Consider the following 19250-nt stretch of genomic DNA (forward strand, 5'->3'; position numbering starts at 1 on the left):
AGGGTCAGGGGAGGCTCCCTCCTCTCTCTCCAACTGGAAAACACCCCTCATCTCTTGACAGAGTTCATGGATCACGGTCCCTTTCGAACCTGATTCCCTCTACTCCCATCCTCTGCCGGTCTGAGCAATCAGGGACATCCTCTTCCTGCTCCTGCCTACTACACAGGAGACACTCGAGCTGCCCACAGGGTACCCCGTGCCACGCGTGCCGCGCAGTCAGGCTGCAGCGCTGCCTCTCCTTCAGAAGCGACCCGCGGCCTCCTGGGGAACCCCTGAGCCAGCTGCACGCAGAGATGCTCCTGAGGCCCTGTGGGGAGTGCCATCCAAGCAGGAGCAGAAACCTGAGAAGTACCCTTGACGGTACGCTCTGTCGGGAAGGACAAACGGCCGCAGAGCTGAGCTACCAATCACTGACAGTAGTCGCGTGGTCGGGAGTCGGAAAGAACACTCGGGGGTAACTGGTGGCAGAGAGGCCTGAAAATGGATCTGAGGATGGCATGAAGCGCAAGGATACCTGTGTCTGAAGTGAGCACTCAACAGTGACCTCTGCTGCTGAAGCCACTCCCAGCAACCAGGGGACAGGGTGACCTGCACTGCGCATGTCTCCCAGCCTCCTTCCCCACCGCTCAGGGCTCTGGACTTATCTGCTGCTGGGCGCCCACGGGCACGGCTTCCCTGTGGTCGGGCATTATGTGCCTCTCCAGCTGTGAACTCAGGAAGCAGTGATGCAGCCAGGAGCAGCACGTGCTTGGCGTCCTCTGGAAGGAGACCACCACTCCAGCAGCCGGCTCCAGCGGTGGCTCCCCCGACTCCTCCTGCGCCCCGGCCGCTACCCTGTCAGCCCCGGCGCCCCTTAGCCCCACAGGTGAGCTTCCTGCAGCTCCCCAAACCCAGTCAGGACAGCCAGGGCTCAGACTGACAGGGTGCCCGGCCTCCTCTGCCCACCCACCCACCTACCAGCTACAACCGCATCTGCTCCACGAGGGCCGGAACCCCTTCCTGGGGTCCCCTCCCCCAGCCCAGGCAGAGCAGTCCTCTGTCCAGTTCACGACTGCTGTCCTACCATGGCCCCAGAGTCCCTTAATGGACTAAACTCCCTTGTGTCAGTTACGGCACGGTTTTGTCTCCTCACTGGACCAAGACGGACACACTGTGCCTGTCCCCTAACATCACCATCTACAAACTCGGCGCACACCTTAGTCACTGTTGTCACAACACTTGGCCAAGAAGCTTGTTTTATGATAAAAGTGAGGTGAGAGGCTCGTGACCGTGGGATTAACTCGGCCTGTCACATGCCCCACCACGCAGACGCAGCCGGCTCCCAGAAGGGTGGGATGGCCTCCCGGGGGCCCCTGGGTTAGAAAGCTGACCCCGGGTGCGGCCCAGAGGCCCACAGACGGTGCTGCCCGTCCTGTGTCCAGGAGACGTCTCCTTCCCACCCCCACTGGGGGTTCTGACAGGGTGCAGGTCTTGCATGAAGAGGTGCAGGACTGCGCCAGGTGGTCACGGCGTCAGCACGCAAGAAGCCGGCCCGACCACCCGGGCTCCTCAGGCCTCTGCAACCACAGGTTAAAGAAAGAAAGAACAAAAAACAAGGACCAGGAGTGGTGACCGTCTAGGGTAAAGAGAACATAAAACAGGCAGTGGAATTCCAAAAAGTATGTCTTTAAAAACATGTCAACACGTCTCCCAAGAACAGCGACGTTAATGCAGAGACACCTTTTCCAGCTGCCTCCCCCCAGGGCCTAGGCCAAGGAGCAGCACGAACACTGGGGGGGGGGGGGGGGGGGGGCAGGTGTTTTAGAGTTAAGGCCTGTTACCCACATAGCTCTTTGTAACCAGAATTAATTAATGAGTTAATGCTGCCTCTGACTTAACGTCCTGTTATACTTACTGAACATCCTCTGCCCCGAGATTATTTGAGGAGGTTCAGATGTTAACATGAACGCTGTGAAAGGGGCTACAGCCCCTCCCGGCCAAGGGCCCCGAGGCCCCGCTCCCTGCTCGCCTCAGCACCGACGCCGCGCCGCTCCCAGAGGTCGGCCTGGCGCCCCCGCGTCTGTGGGCGGCTGCCTGACGCACACTACCATCGAGGGGTCTCAGGCACTTCAAACTCGCCACGTGCAAAGCGACACTGAGGCACAGCAGCCCCCCGTGGCAGCGGGAAGACGGAGCACCCGGCACCATCGGCGCAGACAGTGCCACCTGCCCCCAGCAGAGAAGGTCGCTGCCCCGATGAGACGCCCCCGTCCCACTCTGCACACCCCTGAGCAGAAACCGAGCAGGCCCACCACGGGCCCATCACACTCCGGCCTCCGCCTTTCCGCCCACGAAGCACCTGCAGCAGTTCCTTTGGAGCACAGGTCATGGCCACCCGCTCTTCTGCTCATTCCTCTCGGTTGCCATCTCGGCACAGCAGGACAGTGGTGGAGTGGCAGACGAGGCCCCCCCACCCGCGCAGGACACAGCCTGACAGCAGGCGCCCCGCGGACACCCGCAGGACGCACGGACTCAGGTGACACACCGGGGTGTCGACCGAGCTCCCCGCGGAGCCGCATGGAGGCGGCAGCGGAGCCCACGCCCACCCACTGAGCACTGACCACACAAACACACGCACGGGCTTTTTAAAACTCAAAGACCCACACACACCCAACTACACACGCCTGCTGGAGGAGCGCGAGTTCAGGAGGGAGAGACTGAGCATCACACCACGGGGGGAGGAGGGAGGAGAGAGGAGGAAAAGGAGATGGGGCGTATCTGACTCTGGGGCGCGAACTGCAGGGCTCTTGGTCCTACACAAGTGCGACCCTCACTGTCCCCTGTCTCAGAGGAGGCCTAAGAACTCGCATTCAGACCATGTCCCCTCCCAGTGCAGCTCAGATGTGTGCCCCTCCCTCTGCTGCCACCACCACATCACTGTCCCCACCCCACCCCACCCCCGCCCCGGACTGCGAGGTGCCTCCTACCCGTCCGCCTGCACCCAGTGTTCCCTGCCAACCACCCCCCGCCCCCCAGCCTGTGTTGGCTCCGCTTCTCAAAGCGCTGCACTGGCAGCAGGTGCCAAGGCCGCGCTGCACTGCCCTCGGCTGTCCCTCGGCTGCAGCCCCTCAGCAGGCGGGGCCTGGCACAGGCTCCCCTCCTCCCGGGAGCTGTCAGCCACCGGCAGTCGCCAGGGCCCGCCTGAAGCCTTTAACCTCGGCTAATCCCTCACTTCACACATCAGAGGACACGTCTGTCTCCTGGCCACCCGTGAGCTCCTGGCGAGGCTGGGCAACGCCCAGGTCCCATCCCAGCTGGGACTGGCTCAGTGAGGCCCAGTCTCCATCAGGGGCCATGTGAGAGCACGTTCAGGGGAAAACGTAGGAGGGGTGACAGCCCCGCCCAGGAAGCAAAGGTAAACACAAAACGGTCAGGACGGCACAGATCATGATAGAGATCCCGGTGACGCAGCTGACCAGGCAGCAAATATCTAATCTAACGAAGCAGCAGACAGGAAATCTTTCTGAGGCTCAGTTCGGAGCTTTGGTTATAAAAACGCTTACAGACCTGACAGCAGATCTTAAACAAGACGGGGAAGGAATGAACGCTAGTCCTGCTGAAATGAACAAAAACACATACGAAACTAGTGGTGAGGGAAAGAAAACCAGGGATCAAATCAACACATCGGAACAGAGGGAAGGAACAAACAGTCAACCAGTGCAGAAAGAGGAAACAAAAAGTGAGGAAAATGAGGAGAGGCTCAGACACCTGTGGGACAACTATAAGCGGGCCAACATCCGAATCATAGGGCTGCTGGAAGGTGAAGAAGAACTAGAAACGGAAAAATTATGTGAAAAACTAATGAAGCAGAACTTCCCTCACTTGGGGAAGGAAATAGACTTACAGGTCCAGGAAGCACAGAGAGTTCCAGAAAAACTAGACCCAGAGAGGACCACACCAAGACACATTATCATCAAAATGTCAGAAATTAAGGATAAAGAAAGACTCTTAAAAGCAGCAAGAGAGAAGAAGAGAATTACGTACAAAGAGTTCCCAATAAGACTACCAGCTGATTTCTCAAAAGAAACTCTGCAGGCAAGAAGGGACTGGCAAGAAATATTCAAAGTCATGAAAAGCAAAAACCTACAGCCACGATGACTCTGTCCAGCGAAGCCGTCATTCAGAATAGAAGGGCAGAGGAAGTGCTTCCAGGACAAAGTAAAACTGAAGGAGCTCATCAGATCCAAACCACTGTTATATGAGATGTTAAAGGGACTTGTTTAGGAGAAAGAGGACCAAAACTATGAACATTAAAATGAAAACTGCATCACAACAACCAATAGCAGAAGCTAGGGAACCGAAACAAAGGCAGACTAAGTAGGCAACGAGAGTGGGAAAAGAATTATAGGCAGGGGAACATATTGGGGGGAGGTCAGCGGGGGGGGGGGGGACATGGTGCAGGAAGTAAAAAGCACAGGAGGAGGGAGTGGAGCCGACAGGAAGAGGCTGAGAAGAACTGTACGCACAACCAATGGGCATGGACTGGGGGGGACTGGAGGGAGGGGGTCACTGGTGGAGGGGAGCAGAGGGAATAGGAATTGGGACAACGGTAACAGCGTAAACAATAAAGCACAGTAAAAACGAAAAAGGGAAAAAAAAGGACATGGGGGAGGCTGTGGCTGCAGAGCGGGCCCCCAGCCCGGCCCCCAGCCCGAGGCCACATGGGCGCTCAGCACACACTGGGGCGTTGGAGACTCCCTGCCCTCCCTGGGCTTCTGTTCTCAGGGGGACAGAGGAAAAACCAAATAAACTGTTAAATTGTAAAAACTCTGAATTCTATATTTCATTTGATTCAGGCAACAAAAACTGACTGGAGCTGAACAAGGTGCGAGGCCTTAGAACCCTGTCTGCACTCAGTAAACGTCCCATCTAGTAAAAGACAATGAATGTGCAGGAAAACGCCCGAAGGACGTGCCATCCAAGGAAGCTAGACGGGGACGAGGCACTCAGGCCTCGAAGGACAGCGGGATTCTCGGGAGGCGGAGCTGGAAGGAAGCTGTGCTGTGCGGAGTGGAGACAGGGAAGTGAGGCAAAGGCAGGGGGCCTGGCTCGGAAGGGAGAGGTGGGGAAGTGGGGGGGGGGTCTGCGTGGCCAGCGACCGGCTGGGAGGTCTGCGTGGCCAGCGCATTGGGAAGCAGCCTGTGTCAGGCATGACCTGAGGGCCCGGCTCTGAGGCCACCTCGCAGGCCTACCAATGCCGGGCTCAGACACAGCTGAGTATAATTTACACACAATTAAAAGTACACAAAATAGGGAACATACAGTAAGATAAAAATGGAATGCTTTTTTGCTTGTTCTTATTTACAATATTGAAAATCTTTTTATATCACAAAGTATTATGAAAAAACACTTAAGGAGACCAGTGTGATTGAACATACTTTTCTATTTTTTAATATCTTGGTGTAGCCCTGGCCGGGTAGCTCGGTAGGCTAGAGCGTCACCCTGATACACCAAGGTTGGAGGTTCGATCCTCAGTCAGGGCACATGTTAAGAATCAACCAGTGATGCATCAACAAGTGGGACAACAAACTGATGTGTCCCTCTCGTCCTTCATCTCTTTCTATAAATAATAAATTAGTTAAAATAAAATAAAATCTTGGTATAACGCTTTCTGCTGAAAGCAGATTTTTGAATGAATTCAATTATCTAGAAAGCTGACTTTACTAGCAGTCTCTGCTGAAAAGGGTCTCTCCCCTTTAAAGATACACAGAGCCCTGGCTGGGGCCGGTCTGTGAACCAGAGGCGTCAGTTCGATTCCCAGTCAGGGCACAGCCTGGGTTGTGGGCCAGGTCCCCAGTTGGGGGTACATGAGAGGCAACCACACACTGATGTCTCTCTCCCTCTCCCTCCTTCTAAAAATAAATAAATAAAAATTTAAGAAAAAATGAAGATACACAGAGCTAAGTGGAAGAAATACATTGCTTCTGCACTTACTAAATCACACTGATCAATTTCAATCCCATTAATGAATTACCCAAGGATTTTTGTTGAAACCCAACTAATCAATTTTCATCTTTCTCACCTGAGTTCCTTGTTCTTACCCAGTAATCAGAAGCTATCACCTTTTTGTAGCTACAATAAATAAGTTCAAAGCTAAATGTTACAACAAGAAGCTTTAAAGCTGACTAAAATTTCACTTCCAAATTTAAATGCGCAGGAAGATGACTGTACATTATTCCTAGCACGCGCACACACGCACAAACTTAAAGGAAACTCTCAAAACACCCATTTTCAAAATGGTCTCTACTCAAGATTGTTTTTCAAAAAGTATCTTTCTACTCCTTGTTGAAATGTCACCTTTCCCGTGAGGGGGCAGATTGTTTATTTTTCAAAAACACTGAGCTGGCTAGGCAGTTTTCTACTACCAGCCTCTTATTACAGGGAAGGTCAGCGAATGTAGACCACGTGCCTTTAAGTAGAAGGAACACAGTCAGCTCAGAACAGGACCCTTTCAGTTCTGACCCAGCACAACCAGCAGGCCTCCCGAGCGGCCCAGCACCTTCCTCGCCGCCCCCGTCACGCTGCAAGGGGCTCTGGCTGCCCCCGCCCGGTGACCCCGGCCCCCTTCGCTGCGGAGAACACTGCGCTGCACCGTGAGCCAATTCCGCACATGCTGCGCGTACGCTCCCCAAGAAATCGTTGTCGCGGCTGCTGCATCGCTGCTTAGATCTCGTTTTTCCACAAAACCATTTATTGAACGAATCGTTTCAGAAGACACATGCTCTAAGAGATATTCAGTGGTTCACAAAAAAAGAGTATTCAACCTGAATCTAATAAAAAGCAAAAGCTAAATTTTCTTTAGAAAACACCTGTTTCCATCATCCCAGAGCAAACTATGATTTATTCTAAGAATTTATTTCACAATCGCCTGCGATATTTCTATAAATCCTCCAAAAGCATCTGCTGACAGAGTAATGCGTTCAGTTTGTTGCCACCTTGCTTCCTGTGAATTCTTTGTCTGGCGCCTGCTCCCCGAGCCTGCCCCGGGCGCGGTCCCCAGTGGCTCCCGCCACTTGCTCTCTAGGTTAGGCGAGCGTGCAGGCGCTGCGGACGGGCTGGGCTCTGCTCCGGAAGCCGTCCGTGGAGACCCAGCCTCCAGAGCCCGCTCCACCAGCCACTTCCAAATCTGCTTCTTTTAATAAACTTTATTTATTTATTTTCAGAAAGAGGGGAAGGGTGGGAGAAAGAGGGAGAGAGACACCAGTGTGCGGTTGCCTCTCGTGCGCTCCCATCAGGGGACCTGGCCCACAGCCCGGCCCGTGCCCTGCCTGGGAATGGAACCGGCGACCTTACGGTTTGCGGGGCAGTGCCCAGCCCAGGGAGCCAGTCAGGCTTTCCCTCCCACAACGTTTCTGCTCATACTCCTCCCTCTCAAATGTCTGCGCAAAGCAGCTGGAGTTACTTCTGCAACCAAACCTTACAGAAACGGGAGTCAGAACCCCCAGAAGGACTTCGTCCTTAAAGCTTCATGAAATGCTGCGAAGCACTAGGCTGAGCGGCACAGGACTTTAAACACCACTGCCGAACTCACAGGTGTCATGGCCAGGTGCCCAGTTTGTACATATTTTGCTGACTGAAAAGGCTCAATACTTTCCTTCCCTACCGTCTCAAGGCGAGAGAGCCCTCTGGGCACAACTCATCATTAGTAAAAGGGATGGAACCCACATCTCCAGCAACCCCTGAGAGGCGACGCTCAGTTCTGCTCAGGTCATTCTTACCGCCGCCACGCAGCCAGGAGAGGCCTCCCGCAGAAAGCCTCCCCGCGCCGCACGCCTCCGTCAGTGGCCCTGCCTTCCCCGGGGGCTCCGCTGGCGACCGCCTGACCGGCCTGGCAGTTGCAGCCCTGGCAGGCAGCAGACCGCAGGTGAGCCGACCGCGAGCCCCCCGGCGGCCAAGGGCCTCCCCACGCTGCACGGGGACAGCCCCGCCTCGGCAGGAGCCCCGCGGCTCTGGCACAGGGACCCAGCAGCGGTGCACAGCGGACCCCAGACTACACGTTCGGAGGACCGGCTTGTCCTCTCTGCAGGTCAGGGAGCGTCTCGTCTACGCCCAGTGCGCCCCAGAGGAGGCCCCTTGCCACCGACGAGGGGAGCCTAGGCCTCAGTGCCCGTCCCAGGGAGGACACCACAGTGTGAGGGCTCACTGGTCAGGCCCTGCAGGGGCTGACTGTCAAACAGGGGAAGGGAGTCAGACAGGAATTGGGGGGGGGGGGGAGTATTATTAAGCAGAATTTCAAGTCATTTGGTAGCAACGGGTATGAAAAGTCAGACAGAAAGGTAACTTCAGTGTGAGTTCAGCGAGGTCCCGAGAAGGACCGAGAAGGAAGGGAAGACAAGGCACTCAGGCTCTGAAGGCTAATAGCCCCACAGAGGAGGAAAAACCCGAGACCCGGGAGAGAAAGAGACAGACAGGTCTAGGAGAGACCTTGAGCCCTGGCTGGTGTGGCTCGGTGGACTGAGCGCCGGGCAGCCAACCAAAGGGTCGCCGGTTCGATTCCCAGTCAGGGCACAGGCCTGGGCTGTGGGCTGGGTCCCCAGTTGGGGGCGTGTGAGAGGCAACCAATCAATGTTTCTCTCACACATCCATGTTTCTCTCCTCTCCCTCCCTTCCCATCTCTTTAAAATAAATAAATAAAATATTTTTTAAAGATAGATCTCAAGATAACATACTCACACATAAATTTTGCAATGAGTTTCCATGGGTTAACAGACTCAGTAAAATCTAATAGTTAAGAACCCCTGCCCTGGCTGGTGTGGTCAGCGGACTGAGCACCGGCCTGCAAAACAAAGGTTGCCAGTTCATTTCCCAGTCAGGGCACAGGCCTGGCCCCCAGCTGGGGACCTGCGAGTTGCAACTGATCCACTTGTATCTCACACGTTGATGTTTCTCTCCCGCTCTCCCTCCCTCCTCTAAAAATACATACATACATTAAAAAATAAAAAATTCCTGGAGAACAGGATTAACTTTGGAAAGAAGGGCAAATGCTTTCTTCCAAATCAGAAAGCCAAGCAGACAACAGACCTCACAGAAAAGGAGGGAAGGGTGGGACTGCAGAAGCCCCCACTGAGCGCTGACGTGTCCAGCGTGCCGAGAAAACCACAGAGCGCGGTTTTGAAGAAAATGTTCCAATAAATCAGGGACTGCAATCCAGTCTAAATGCTGCGGCCAAGCTAAGGACAGGCACCAAGGGGACCCAGAGGGAGGCAGCAGTCTGGCCGAGGATGGGGAGGGCACGCAGCCACAGGACAGCACGCAGCCCCCTCTTAAGAGAGGACAGCATTAGCGGGTAGAGAGGGAGCCGCTGCGCAGGGGACGGACACCAACAAAGGCCCAGACAAGGTCACGGGCCGCACCGCACAGCAGCACACGCCCACTGCTGTTGCAGGCACAGGGGCCACGGCCGAGCAGCAAAGCAGGAGGGAGCTAGGGGCAGAGGGTGGGAGCCTGCCCACCGGCAGGAGCCCCGCGGACAAGGCGCAGTCCGAGCGGGGCAGGTGTAGCCACAGAGAAGGGAAGCCCCCGGGCTCGGGCAGGGGGCGGGTTACCGCGTGGGGACAGCTGGGGACAAGGCAGCCGAGCCACCCCCAGGCCGGCTCAGAGCAACGTGCAGACCAGGCGAGGAGGCAGCCCGGTTAGCAGGAGCAGCAGGCTCTCCTCCCGCGCACCACTGCTGAGAGGTGGTAAATGACACCGGGAGCTGAAAGGGGAGGAGGGAACCCTGACTCGGACAATCAAAGATATGTCCCACCCCGACTCTGGGCCTCCGTCTCCCCCGCTAGCAGACGCTGTCCGGGCAGGAACGTGTGTTCTGCGCGGCTGCGCCCCGGCCCCAGCGTTCCGGGGCTGCGGCGCGCCTCCTCCAGCGCTCCCTCTGCAGCGCAGGGGGCCTCACCTGCCGCGGCCCACAGGGTCTGGGGAAAGGCGGCTTCGCGTCACAGGAGAACGAGAGGCGTTTCACCCCAGGCTCGCTGATATGAACGAGGTAAGTTCCCGCAGAGTATTTCTGGTCACAAAAGCACCAAACTTCTAAGTAAAGACCCAAAACACTTCTAATATTAAATATTAAAAATCAAAATAAACTGTATACCTGTATACATTTAAGAAAGACAACAACAAGTAAGATCATTACTTTCCAACCTGCCGATTCCAGTTCAGAGTCCCGGTGGCCGGCCCGTCCCCACAGCTCACAGCACGTGGTTCAGATGTGGGAGGAAAGCCAAGGACCCAGAGAAACCGCGCACAGACCGGGGGCACGAGTCCGCTCCACGCGGACGGGAGCCTGGCCGGGGATCCCTTTGCCCCATCGACAGGGTGAGTGGACGATGCGATTCAAGGACCTGCTGTGCCATGTGGGCCCCTGCCGGCGGGCGGACAGAGGGCGGTCCACCTCACGGCTGGGGGCGAGGCGTCCACCGTGGGGACTGGTGGGCAGAGCCACCCGTCCTATGCCTCTCGTCTGAAACTGAGGTATAACTGATGTACTGTTCTTTTAAAGGAAGGGGGATGTCAACAGTAGCTACAAGTTAAGCTAGTTAATAACTGATGCTGTTTTTATGCTTTAAAAACAAAAAACAATGACAATATTATAAGCACAATCAGAATTCACGGACGGAATTCTTTATCTGAGACAACCACCCGCTCAGCTCTCAGCGGGGGTCCGCAGAGAAGGTCCGTCCCCTGCTGGGCTACCTGCACCACAGCCGACTGACTGCCACGCGCCTCTGAAGAAAAGAATTAGATTGTAGAAAACTATTAAATAACTAATAACCTCACTGGATTTTAGCATAAATATAAACTACTATCACACTTTAAATATGAATATTAATTAGCTTTTGTAGGACTTGCTTCAGGAAAACAAAAACTAATCTTCCCATTTCGTCGATGAGGTAGGTAGCTTAGAAGAATAAAAATCACCCTGGCTGGGTGGACTGAGCGCTGCCCAGTGAACGGAAAGGTCACCGGTTCAATTCCCCGTCAGGGCACAGGCCTGGGTTTCGGGCCAGGTCCCCAGTTGGGGGGCGTGCGAGAGGCAACCAGTCAGTTTCTCTCACACATCCATGTCTCTCTCCCTGTCTTTTTCCTCCCTCTCCTCTCTCTAAAAATAAATAAACTCTTAAAAAAGAAAAGAATAAAAACTAAAATTCTGGGCCACTAAATGTAATGTAGTGTCCTAGATTTGATTCTGGATAGAAACAGAACCTCAACAAAAAATTCAGTGAAGTCCAAAATAAGTTCATAGTTATAATAATATTGCAGCAATTTTAATTTCTTAGTTTTGACAAATATAACAACGTTACAAACGATATCAACATTAGTGAAAGTTGGCTGAAGGGAGTATGGGAATTGTCTATATTTACTTGGCAACTTTTCTGTAAGTCTTTAGTTATTCCAAAATAAAGGCTTATTTTTAAAAAAACTCCTGGACCATAAGAAGTTAAATTCCCCAACTTCTTCAGTTTCTGGATGTAACCAATATTGTACTCAAAATATTCAAGAGAAGAACGTTCTCTGCTTTCTACAAATACATGTGAAAAAATAATTTTCATGGGAAACGTGATAATTCAATGCCACAAACGTTTTGGAATTACTCTTAAGATAGTTTAGAAACTAAAATTGATTTCTAGGCTCATAGCTACAAGTTATTCAATTCCAACTGACACTGGCTAAATTCTCCCCGAAGCAAAGACAGCCTGCGCCTCCACGCTAGCGGATCCGGCGGATGACTCAGAAACGTGCAGGTCGGGAAAGCTCCGTAAGAAGAGCTGTGCCTCGCAAGGACGCACCCCGCCCTAGTACCAACCAGAAAGTCAGGAATTCGGCCAGGGAAAAAGGCCTCAAGCTAGTAAGTGCATTTCACATACACGTCATAATTAAAGGTGAAAAGTAAACATAATGCCGAATGAAAATTAATCAGGCAGCTGTCTATTAAGAACACCCCCCCGAATGAAGTTATGGAGGCTGGTAAAAGTAAAAGGGTGGAAAAGAACACGCCCTGCATGGACTCACGAACGAGAAGGCTGGAGTGGCTGTTACTACCAGACAGAGCGACCTTCAGGGCCAAGAAAACCAACAGGAACAAGAGGGACATAACTGCATAACTGACATGACAGAACGCGTCAATTCACCGAGAGGACATGCGGTCTTAAATACACGTGCCCCGCACAGCAGAGCTTCAGAAACGTGATGCGGAAACTAACGGACCGCAGGCAGAACACAAGGACCCCACACCTTTGGTTGGAGACATCCACACTCCTCTCTCAGCGGCTGCACCAGAACACAGAAAATCAGCAGGACTGAGAATTGGGGGAAAAGGACAAAATTGAAAAAATCATCACCGAACTCCACCCAATACCCGTGTTGTCAGTGCACAAGTAACATTCACCACGGAAGTTCATAAAACGCACACAGAGCATGTCTTCTGACCGCCCTGGAACCAGACTAGAACTCAAGAACAGAGTGAGAACAGGAGACACTAAACAACACACCCCTGAATGACCCACGAGTCACAGAGGAGATTCAGTGGAAGTCAGAATATTTTAAGCTGAATAAAACTGAAAGCACAACAAACCAAAATGTGTGGGATGCCGCTCAAGGATGGTGTAGAGGAAAGTTTACAACATTGAATAGGTATATTAGGAAAGAAATATGGTTCCCAATCAATAATCCAAGCTTCTAACTTAAGCAATTCGAAACATCAAAACAAACGAAAAGCAAGCAATAATGCAAAGGTAAAAAAAAAAAAAAACCAGGAAAAAAAATCAATAAAAAAAAAAGCTGGTTCTTTAAAAAGATTAAAAACTTGGAGAAACTCTAGCAGACGGGTAGGAAAAAAAAGAGGTCAGACAAATTACCAGTATTAGGAATAAAAGGGGCTCCCCCAGCTCCCACCAGCATTAAAAAGGTAAGTAAGGAACAATACAGGGAACGGCACACAAATTCAAAAACTTAAATGAAATGGACAAATTATTTGAAAAATAATGAAGGAAACTTCCCTAATTTGGCAAAGGAAATAGACATACAAGTCCAGGAAGCACAGAGTCCCAAACAAGATGGACACAAAGAGGACCACACCAAGACAAACCTTAATTAAAATGCCAAAGGTTCAAGATAAAGAGAGAATTTTAAAAGCAGCAAAAGAGAAGCAGAGCCTTGCCTACAAAGGGGTGCCTATAAGACTGTCAGCTGATTTCTCAAAAGAAACTTTGCAGGCAAGAAGGAACTGTCAAGAAGTATTCAAGGTGATGGGAAAAAAGGACCTACAACCAAGACTACTCTATCCAGCAAGGCTATTATTTAGATGGAAGGGCAGATGAAGTGCTTCCCAGACAAGGTAAAGCTAAAGGAGCTCATCATCACCAAGCCATTGTTATACGAAATGTTAAAGTGTCTTCTTGAAGAAAATCAAAAATATAAACAATAAAATGGTAATAAATACATATCTACCCACAATTGAATCTAAAAAAACAATATAAACAAACAAGTAGAACAGAATCAGAATCACAGATACAGGGAACACTTTGATGGTTGCCGGATGGGGGGTCGGGGTCCAGGGGATGGATGGAAAAGGTGACAGGATAAAGGAGTACAAACTGGAAGTCACAGCATAGTTACGGGGGGATGTCAACTACAGCACAGGGAACAGAGTAGCCAAGGAACTGACACGCATGACCCCTGGACAATGGTGTGGGCGGTGCCTGAGGGAGTAGGGGCAGGGACTGGGCAGAGGGGGGCAAAAAAGCTGAAGATGACCAAATAGATACATACCATGTTCATGGATTGGAAGTTAACATAGTAAATATGTCAATTCTCCACAAAACTGATCTATAGATTTAAGGCCATTCCAATTAAATCCCAGAAGAATTATTTGTAGATACAGGCAAGCAGTTTCTAAGATGCATGGTAAACCAAGACAGCAGCCACACACGTTTTCTGAGGTTGGAGCAGTCGCCGCCCCCAATGCTAAGACTTGCAGTACTTACGAGAGGGCGGCACAGGCAACGGGGCAGCGCCACAGACCGACGGAACGGAACACAGAGTTCGGGCATGACCCACACAGCCCCGGCTGCTGTGGCTCAGCGGACTGAGTGTCGGCTTATGAATTGTAAGGTCGCTGGTTCGATGCCCAGTCTGCGCACAGGCCTGGGTTTTGGGCCAGGTCCCCAGTTGGGGGCGTGCGAGAGGCAACCAGTCAATGTTTCTCTCACACATCCATGTTCCTCTCCCTCTCTTTCTCCTTCCCTCTCCTCTCTCTAAAAATAAATAACATCTTAAAATAAAATAAAATAAACAACCCATACAAATAAGGCTATTTGATTTCTGACAGAGGTGAAGTCAATTTAATGGATAAAGGACACACTTACAACAAATGAGTATGGGACAACATGACATCCGTATATTTTTAAAATAAAGATCCCTACCTGAATCTGATACCTTACAGAAAATTAATCCAAAATAAATCACAGATCTAAATGTAAAAAATTATATTTTTAGAATAAAACACAGGGAAAAATCCTTATAACCTGAGATTTTATAAAACAAGGGGTTCTTAAGACTTGACACCAAAAAGTATGATCCATCAAAAACACTGTAAGTTGAACTTCATCAGAATTAAGGTTTTTTCTTTGCAGAAACAGTTAATAGGATAAAAAGACATCTTACAAACTGGAAGAAATGTCTGCAAATCACATACTCTGACAAAGGACTGTGTACAAAATTATAAAGAAAGCTCAAAACTCAAAAGAAAACAACCCGATGAAAAACAGACAATGTCTTGAACAAACTCTTCATCGTAGAGGCTACCGGAACGTGAAATACTCAGACACAGGAAGTGCCCCATAGCAGGAATCATCAGGGAGACACATTAAAACCAGAATGCCACCTCACACCTGCCCAGTAACTTGGCTCCCACGACAGCTGCTGACAACGGCAAGTACTGCGAGGGCGCAGGGCACCTGCAGCTGTCACTCGCCGCTGGTGCGGGTCAGGAGGGCCCGTCCCTCCGAAAACAGCGCAGCAGTTTCTTATGTCACCACACAGCGCAGCTCCCACTGCTTGGCACATACCACAGAGAAATGAAGGTGTACTTGCGGACAGAAACCGGCGCCCAAGTTTCTATAGCAGCCCTACTGCTCACCGTCAAAGCCTGGAGAGAACCGCAACGTCCGCCCACACGGGAAGGGACCGGCTGCGGCCCACCCCGCAGGGGAGCGCCACGCGGCTGTGAAAGGGCCGCACTGCTGACACACGCAACAGGTGAGTCTCAGGGGCGCGTGCTGAGCAATGGGGGGCTGCGAAAGCCCCACCCGCGCACTGCGGGGTTCTAGTCCTGACTGCTCCCGCAGACAAACGCAGAGGGATGAAGCCCCGGCTGGCAGGCCTGGAGGGCGGGGACAGCGCCACGGCCCAGGGGCGCAGGAGGAAGCTTTGGTGGGTAATGACCCTTCCTCTTTATCCTGTGGCAGTGGATACATAAATCTAAACGTGTTCAAAGCCAAAGAACCATCCCTTTAAAATACCAACGTTCGCGCCCTGGCCGGGTAGCTCGGCTGGGTAGAGCACCGTCCTGATGTGCGAAGATTGTGCGTTCAAATCCCTGTCAGGACACATACAGGAATCAACCAATGAATGTGTGAGTTAGTAGAACAAAATATCAATGTTTCTTCTTTCTCTCCTTTCCTCTCTGTCTCTAAAAGTAATAAGTAAATAAAAAGTTTAAACAGCTAAAATTTCAATGTTACTACATGTTAATTTTTAAAATTAGCACCCAATAAAAGCGTTTAGAAAACCTGTCTGGCAATATAAAGTCAAACTAAATGTATATTTGGCAGCTCCAGTCCGGACTGAAGCGAGTCAGCACATCCACCCAAGGACGTGCCCGGGAACCTGCCCATCCACGTGAGTCACGTCAGCCTTAAAAGACCCTACAGACACACCGCTATCACACAGAAGGGGTCGGGGTGGGACGTCCACACCATGGAAACTGCACCCACGGAGGAGACGGCTGAACCGTCACGGCAATGACAGGGCCGTCTCAGGTACGACGCCCAGCCAGACGGCACTGGCACCGAGCGCTGTCCCTGACACGTGAAAGCAGGCCCCACGTCTGAGAACCACGGTGAGGAAAAGTGGCCACAGGGGCGCTGGGCCCAGTCCCCCCTGCAGCCTGTGCCCTGGCCCAATAGTCAGGGGGTGCACACACAACGCAGTGACACCGAGGGGCCCCTCCACCTGCACCACAGCACAGGAGGCTCTAGATCTTCCTCTGACCCACCCCTCCTCCGGCTGCTAAGGCAAACGGGAACTGGAGAGAGAGGTACGACCGAGCCTCGTCTGGTCACGCGGCTACTGCGACGACACGGGAGAGGTCTGCGTGCACCCAGCGTGCCCCGAGACCCGCAGTCACACCACCCAACCGAGCGTGCTGCTGGGCGGCCTTTAACCATCAGCAACGCCATCCCCCTCCCACCCGCGCCCCGGCAATAAAAGACACCAACGTTGTCACAAGCGCCCTGACGCCGCAACAGGTTTCTCCGACTTCAAACTCCACCACTGCTATTTGGGAACGGACTTCAATCCCTGCCCCTCACGGCTTCCTTTTATACCTCTGACAGCGTGACAAAAGTAGCCCGAAAGCCCCATTTCAGCCCTCCATGAGCGCAAACTGCGGGTAACTTGATATTTCAACAGCTAGTGAGTGGCATGAGTCCATTTTTGGCTTTTGTAAATAATGTATGTGTGACTTAATTTGGCACACCTGTCCAGAAAACAATCCTGATGGTCTAAACATTTTCATTTGATAGCTAATACCCGTACAGTATGTTTAACTATTAAAAGGTACAAAGAGTCAAGATTACTTTTACTTGAAAAATAAGAAGTTTTGGTAAACCCAGGCTGTGAAAGAACCACTCAGCTTTTTGCTCCTTAAGTCACGTCCATTGTGGCAAAGCGTTCCCGTCCGAGCCTTACGGGCGCTCAGGACGGCACGACGGCCACGGCGTCCCCACCACAGCGCACCCTTCCCGGGGCAAACCCACGTGCGCGCGGACAGGTGTCCCGCAAAATCGGGTTCAGGAACTTCCTATTCTGCCGGCTTCTTATTCACTTGATACGCACAGACACGCAGACCGGTAAGATCCGGTCACGACCCCTCCGCATCCCCGCTCCGCACCGTGGGGCCGGCCCGCCCGGCTGTCAGTGGCTCCTCACGGCCTGTCGTGGCCCATTCCACAGGTGGGCCCGCGCCCACGCCGCCGGCCGCGCCGCAGCCCAGTCCCCAGCCAAGCGGCTCGGAGCCCGCCCCCGCGCGTGGGTGCCCCGGCCTCCGGCCCGGCGTCCTGCTGTGGGCCGACGACTGGACTAGCCGCCCCCCCGCCTCCCTCCTTAGGCTCCTCTGCGGCAGCCGTCCGCCTGCACGGACACGGGGCGGCGGCCGAGACCCCCGAGAGCCGGGACAGTGCCCCGGGGCGCCGTGCAGAGGGCAGCGCAGGAAGCCCGGGGGCCACAGGCTCCTCTGGGACGCGCAGGTCCCCGGGCGGAGCACCGCAGACCAGGAGGCGGTGGTGAAGCCCCGCGGCAGCAGCGAGAAGACCGGCGAGAGGACTCCGGGCACCGGCCCCCGTCGCGGGTTCCCCGGCACGAGCGCGCGGCCACAGCGGACGCTCCCCCGCTCCCGGGAAGGTCTCCCCGGCTGACGGCCCCCGCGCCCGCGCCGCAGCAGGAAACACGCATCCGGACGCAGGGGCCTCGTCTGTGACCCCAAGCACCGCTCCTGCGGCCCGGGTCCCGGGCAAGGGCAACCTCCGGGCGGCGGGCATTCCGGGCGCCGGCCCAGGACCCGCGCCCACGCAGGGGTCCCCGAGAGCCGGCGGGCGGGGCGCGGCAGCCCGCCTCTCCGTCACGCGCACGGACACTCCTGAAGAAGCTTCTCGATCGCAGCCGGACCAGCTCTGCGGGGCCGGGCAGCACCCACTCCGCTTCCGGAGCCCCTGCGCGCGGCGGCGTCCGCGGCCGGTGGGTGCCCTCGCGAGGCGCCTTCGTGAGCGGAACGGGAGAGCCACTTCCCAGGCCCCCGAGTCCCGGCGCTGCCCAGCAGCCTGAGCGCGCCCGCCGCCCTAAAGCCCCGAGAGCCGGGGGACCGAGGGCCCGGCCGCCGCCGCCCCGCGAGGGCTGTCAGCGGCTCTCAGCTGCCCGCTGCGGGGACGGCGGCTTCCCCCGGCGCCTCGCAGCGACCGTCGCGGGGCCGGGCGCAGGGGGGCCCGGCGGCACGACCCTGCAGCACCGACCCGAGCGGGCACGACCCCCTCGTCCCCGGACTCTCCATTACTCGGGAACCGCACGCCAGGCATTTCCAGGACGAGCCCCGCGCGCGCCGCGATGGCACCACCCCCGGGGCCGTGACAGCCGCGCGCAGGTGGGCAGAGCGGCGGCGCCTCGCCCGGAAGATGCCGGGTCCGCGGGAAAGCTGTCACGAGCCGCCGCCCGTTACCCGCGCCCTCCCCGCCCCCGCCGCGTACCTCGAAGTAGCCTCCGGGGGCGGCGCCGCCCGCGCCCGTGCCGAGAGGCCCGTTGGCCGCCGCCGCCGCCGCGCCGCCCGGGGACACCAGGCCCGCGGCCTGGGAGCCGCGCAGCGCCGAGGCCGGGCCGGCTTTGCCACCGCCCGAGCCGCCGTGGCCCCCGCCCGAGCCGCCGCCGCCTCCCCGCTTATTCTTCCGGCGCTTGGCCCCGCGCTTGGCGTCGGCCGGGCTCATGGCGGGCTGAGGGCGGGGAGGGCGGGGAGCCTGAGGCGGCGGCGGAGCGCTCCGGCCGGCCGAGGGCGGGGGTCGCTGCGCGGGGTCGACTCCGGGCGGGCGGGGAGGGCCGGGCAGGCGGGAGCTGTCGGGAGGCTGCGGGGCGGGAGGAACGGCGAGTCCACCGGGCCCGGCGCCGCCGCTGACCAGAGTTAGAGTCCAATATGGCGGACACAAGGGGAAAGGGATCCCAGTTTACGTCGGGGGAGGGGGAAGGAGCGGCGGGGGGGGGAGGGGTGTGGGCGCTCTCCCCCTCCCGCCTTACTCCGCCCCCTAGAGCGCCGCGGCACCCTCGGCCTCCCCCGCCCCCTCCCGTGTTTAACGTGCGCCGGGGCGCAAGGCACGCCGGAAGTTGGAGTCCCAGCGCCTGCGCCGCCGCTGGGGGCGCGCGGAGGAAGGACCACGACTCCCGGCAGGCTGTGCGCG

The 19250-nt window shown here is 54.9% G+C and overlaps 1 protein-coding gene across 1 annotated transcript in view; it reads right to left on the reverse strand.

Annotated features, from left to right (window-relative positions):
• Window positions 1-18994, reverse strand: part of FAM193A (family with sequence similarity 193 member A) — a 96500-nt gene extending 77506 nt beyond the window's left edge. Inside the window, exon 1 of the mRNA XM_090267158.1 lies at window positions 18552-18994. Within this exon, the coding sequence (XP_090123284.1) occupies window positions 18552-18785 (234 nt within the window). The 5' untranslated portion in view covers window positions 18786-18994. The remainder of the gene's footprint in view (window positions 1-18551) is intronic.
• Between the last annotated feature and the right edge of the window lie 256 nt (window positions 18995-19250).

The sequence above is a fragment of the Furipterus horrens genome, unplaced genomic scaffold, assembly GCF_987537825.1.
Source record: "Furipterus horrens unplaced genomic scaffold, mFurHor1.1.pri manual_scaffold_2, whole genome shotgun sequence".
Lineage (NCBI taxonomy): Eukaryota > Metazoa > Chordata > Mammalia > Chiroptera > Furipteridae > Furipterus > Furipterus horrens.